Source organism: Chanos chanos, chromosome 3, assembly GCF_902362185.1.
Source record: "Chanos chanos chromosome 3, fChaCha1.1, whole genome shotgun sequence".
NCBI classification, from domain to species: domain Eukaryota; kingdom Metazoa; phylum Chordata; class Actinopteri; order Gonorynchiformes; family Chanidae; genus Chanos; species Chanos chanos.
The window spans coordinates 5,325,001-5,330,000 of NC_044497.1; the positions used below are offsets into that span (position 1 = coordinate 5,325,001).

At 47.3% G+C, this 5,000-nt stretch overlaps 1 protein-coding gene across 1 annotated transcript in view; it reads right to left on the minus strand.

The window, feature by feature from the left end:
- The window catches only part of ccdc191 (coiled-coil domain containing 191), a 19,164-nt gene that overhangs the window by 10,363 nt on the left and 3,801 nt on the right, over positions 1-5,000 (minus strand). The window contains exons 5-8 of the mRNA XM_030767137.1: positions 4,819-5,000; positions 4,148-4,295; positions 2,672-2,862; positions 637-826 (exon numbers count right to left, since the gene is read on the minus strand). The exon at positions 4,819-5,000 is cut by the window's right edge and continues 227 nt beyond it. Of these exons, the coding sequence (XP_030622997.1) occupies positions 637-826; positions 2,672-2,862; positions 4,148-4,295; positions 4,819-5,000 (711 nt within the window). The remainder of the gene's footprint in view (positions 1-636; positions 827-2,671; positions 2,863-4,147; positions 4,296-4,818) is intronic.

The following is a 5,000-nucleotide window of genomic DNA, read 5'->3' on the forward strand; positions in this document are numbered from 1 at the left end:
TACGTCCAAACGTAGGTGTGTGGTAAAACGTGACAGTTTGAATCCGCCGCTTTGTTCCGTAATCTCCTCTATGTTCTGCGTCCTTTGAGAACCGTTCTTATCTCCCTCTTTATTTTTCCTCTCCCACTATCAGTTTTTCTCTTCCACTAGCAAAGTAATGGGGGGAGGTGGGGGGTGGAACTCATACAAGCCCTGAATTTTAAATGCGGGAGCATCCCGCCCCCCCCTCTCTCTTTCTCCTCAGGAAGTACATGACTGATCAACCAAGATGGGTGTTAGAGACATCTGAGGGTGTTTATTCAATGCAGATGAAGCCAGATTAAACCAGTCAGTCAAAGGCATTTTGATTATGCTTTTATTGCCTTGAGGCGTAGTTTCACAAAGCACACTGTCTAATGTTTCTTTCATACACAATCCCAGCTGCTGACCACAATTGTCCCTGTGGGTACAAAACATTATGGAAACTGCTGAGCATGGCACAAAAAACTTTTCTAAACCCCCGTGTGTGTGTATGTATGTGTGTGTGTGTGTAATCACAGAGAGAAAGAAAATCTGGTATGTCTTATGTACCTGGTGCGTGCTGGTCTCTGATTGGCCGGTCGGGCGGTTAGGCTCGGACGTGATTGGCTGTGTCACGTGGGGCGGCTCAGCAACCAGTTTCCCAGAGGCTGCAGCGCTGATCAGGGCGGCCATCTTGCGTCTGGTTTCTTCCTGTTGTCTGAGCAGCTCCCTGCGCTCGCTCGCCATTCGACACCACAGCCGCCAATCACGGAAGTACCGCCCCAGGATCCGCCTACGGTCACCCTCTAATGCTATCTGACAGCGTCTAAAGGAGGTGAGTAAAAAAAAAAAAAAAAAAGTAACTCAAAATTAGACACCGTCAGTCATCACCATCTCAGGCGTCAATCAAAGAAGGCTCATCTTCGATCCCTCTCCTGACAGAGCCTAAAGGAATATCAAGTCAAGTCAAGTCAAGTAAAGCTTCATTGTCATCTCAGCCATACACAGTACAGCACACAGCAGAGACAAGATGACGTCCTCCTTGGTCCATATGGCGCAACATAGACAGACAGCAGCAGGTTCAGTCAGACAATCAATACGCTTTGTTAAGTAAAGGGCTATGCTAAAAAATATAGAAAAAACATTATACTAGAAGGACTATATAACAGGGGGGACACATCGGGAAGACACAGTGCATTGAGTACAAATATAAGTGTAGCGTAACATTGTACAACTGTAGAACAGCACGTAAACGGTTAAAAACAGGGATCTGTGCACACAGAGAGTGCACTATCACATTCAGGTCAAAGCCGACGCTGACTACTGTGAGTTGCCAGCGTCCGTCAGGAGCCAGTCAGCTGCAGTCCCCTGTTTCATGTGTGAGATGTTGGCCCTGTGCTTCAGTCAACAGTCAGTCCACGTTTACTGTAGTTACAGGACGCCTCCGATCCGCACAGGGCACGCCATGAATTTTAATAAAGACTGTTCAGTTTGGTTTCTCTCGATTGTTCCCTCAGACACTCACACACACACACACACTCACACACACTCATACACACACACACACACACAGTCCCTCCACAATGCTGTCACACATGTCACAACACATTATCAAGCATTACCGAATAAGGTGGATTTTTGGAGCTTTAGTGCGGGCGTAATTTTCACCTACATTAGGATGTGAGTTATTTTTTCTTTCTCGATACAGGTTCTCTAAATCCCAGGATCAGCCGTCTTTCTCGTTACTCCTGGATGGTGTCTAACACTCTGGATTCGAGGGCTGTTTGTCAAACCTTCCCCCTCTCCTCCTGTTTTATAAATGCTACACACTGTTTTTTTTTTTTTTAAAAAAACAACAACAATCAACCCCAAAAACCCCTCAACTCATGACACTAGCAGCGAAAGTGAGAGACTCCCAGTGAATAACAAACCAAAACCCTCATGGCAGAAGCCAACCAATGTCAGCCTGGTGATGTTTTTTTCATTGCAGGCAGACCTAAGAGCTCAGACGTCCACAGTGTTACTGAGGCCTGTGTTGTCAACACGTGGTAACTTTCTAGAACGTTCCCTCTCAGCGGTGGACCTCGTTACTGTCGGTCTCCAGAGACTTCAGCTGTTCTGGCTGATGCGTGGATGCAGAGCGATCGCGGAGAACAATGGAGGAGAGGGCTTTGAGCGGAGAGGAAATCTCATTGGCTGTGACATTTCCTGACTTGCTTGACACTGACACGCGCGCATAATCCCAGTTCTTTCCCAGCACAGCCTGGCTCCTCTTTAAATACGCTCCAGTTTGAGACGCTAACTGGATCTGAGAGCGTGTGTAGTCAGGTGCATTTGTATCAGAAAAAGAAAAAGACTGATAATACCGCCCCCCTTCCCGATCCCCCCCCAAAGGCCTTTGATGATAATTTAGTTTGTGGATGGTGATGTGAGTGTGTGAGAGAGCATGTGTGTGTGTGTGTGTGTGTGTGTGTGTGTGTGTGTGTGAGCGCGTGTGTGTGTGTGCGTGTGTGCGTGCGTGCGTGTGTGTGTGTGTGTGCGTGCGTGTGCGTGCGTGTGTGTGCGCGCGTGTGCGTGTGTGCGCGCGTGTGCGTGTGTGTGTGTGTGTGTGCGTGTGTGCGTGTGTGTGTGTGTGTGTGTATGTGTGTGTGTGTGTGTGTGTGTGTCTTGCCTGTGGTCTTGTCTAAGCTCCTGTTCTGTCCTCTCGGCCTCTCTCTCTTCTTTCCTCAACCAAACCAGGGCACGCCACGCCCTCCACGCCCTCAGCTGTCGCCTCCAATCACAGAGTGCCGCCGCCTTCCCCAGCCACACCCTCTTCTCCAGCAGTACACAGTACCAGGCGGAGAAATGTCTCTGCATACACTGCACCACACACACACACACACACACACGTTCGCATGGACACACAGGCAAACGCGAATCCGCGCATAAACGATTATATATTGACACACACAAACACACATAATCTTGTAGTTTTTTTTCAATACCACAAAACAAACACACATACAAACACACAAACTTGATGTTACATCTTTTACATGAAAACATCCCTCTGCATGAAAACATCCTTCATGCTATGAACAAATACAGAAATACATTCTAGACATGTTATGTTTAATGCATATGTCTTGTGTAACAGGAGTGTGTGATCCAGTTTGGGCCAGTAACTGCATAGTGGTGAGAGGTGCGGTATGCGGTGGTGCACTGCCAATGTGGCCCCGAGCAAAGCCCTGAACCTCAGATGAGTGAACAGTCCAGGTCACTCCGGATAAAAGCATCCACTAAATCTATAAATGCAAATGTGAAACACTCCTGTATCTTCACTGACACTCACACACACATACACACACACACACACTCCTGTATCACTGTATCATCACTCACACACACACACACACACACACCCACACACACACACTCCTGTATCATTACTCACAAACACACACTCACACACACACACACACACACACTCCTGTATCACTCTATCATCACTCACACACACACACACTCATACACACGCACCTGAATCATCACTCAGAAACACACACACACACACTCCTGTATCATCGCTCACACACACACACTCACACTCCAGTATCCCTGTATCATCACTCACAAACACACACACACACTCCTGTATCATCACTGACACTCACACACACTCCTGTATCATCACTCACAAACACACACTCACACACACACACTCCTGTATCATCACTCACAAACACACACACACACACACTCCTGTATCTTCACTGACACTCACACACACACACCTGAATCATCACTCACAAACACACACACTCCTGTATCATCACTCACAAACACACACACTCCTGTATCATCGCTCACAAACACACACACACACACACACACACACTCACACTCCTGTATTTCTGTATCATCACTCACAAACACACACTCACACACACACACACTCTAGTATCCCTGCATCGTCACTCACAAACACACACTCCAGTATCCCTGTATCATCACTCACAAACACATACACACTAACACACACACACACACACACACACACACACTCCTGTATCCCTGTATCATCACTCACAAACACACACACACTCCTGTATCATCACTCACACACACACACACACACTCCTGTATCATAGCTGACAAAAGGTACCTTCAGGTTGTTGATGTGGACTTTGGCCTCCACCTGTTGTAGCCTCTGCTGTAGTTTTGTGTCCTGTAGTTTCTGGGTGCTGGATAATAAAGGTTTGGGCACCTCAGCTGTTTGAACTCCTCTTTTCTTCTCTGACCTCTCTCTCTCCCTGTTAAAACACACAAAACCCAGAAATGTAATTAAAACTCTGAATGATCCCACACACTCATACCGACACACATTATCAGTCATCGCTGTCTCTCTGTCTCTGTGTCTATCGCAGTCAAATGTCTGACATTTAGCCCTGAGTGTAAGAGACTGGGGTTACACTGGGCTCTGACTTTACGGTCCACTCATTCAAAAATGAAAACAGAAAAAGACAGAAAAGTTACCCTCCATTCTCATCTTTGGGATAATACTCAATTACTATTCAGCATAGCCGAAGGGCACATCTACACTTCAGGGCGTCAATTACGTGCAAATAGCTCGCTGCAGAGATGAGGGTTCGACCTATAGAATTGGAAATTGTGCCCAGTACTTCCTGTTTCCATCTGAACTACCTTCAGGCTCAGTGATGGGGTACAGGGAGCCCTAAATGCAGCTTTTTAAAAAAAAAAAAAAAATGCTATATCCAATTAACCCCTGCAGGCTTTGACTAGTGATGTAAATGCGCGTTTCCGCGGTTACAGCACATGCATCTGACGAGCTGCTCCGTTTTCCTCCTCTCCTCCATCTGTTTGCGAAGGCGGGTCATTTCCTGCTGCAGGAGCTCCTCTTGTCTGCGTTCCTCTTGCCTGCGCCTGCGCTGGGCCTCCTGCTCCAGCTTTTGCACCTCCTCCTGCGCCTCCTTCTGCACCTCCCTCTCCCGCCAATG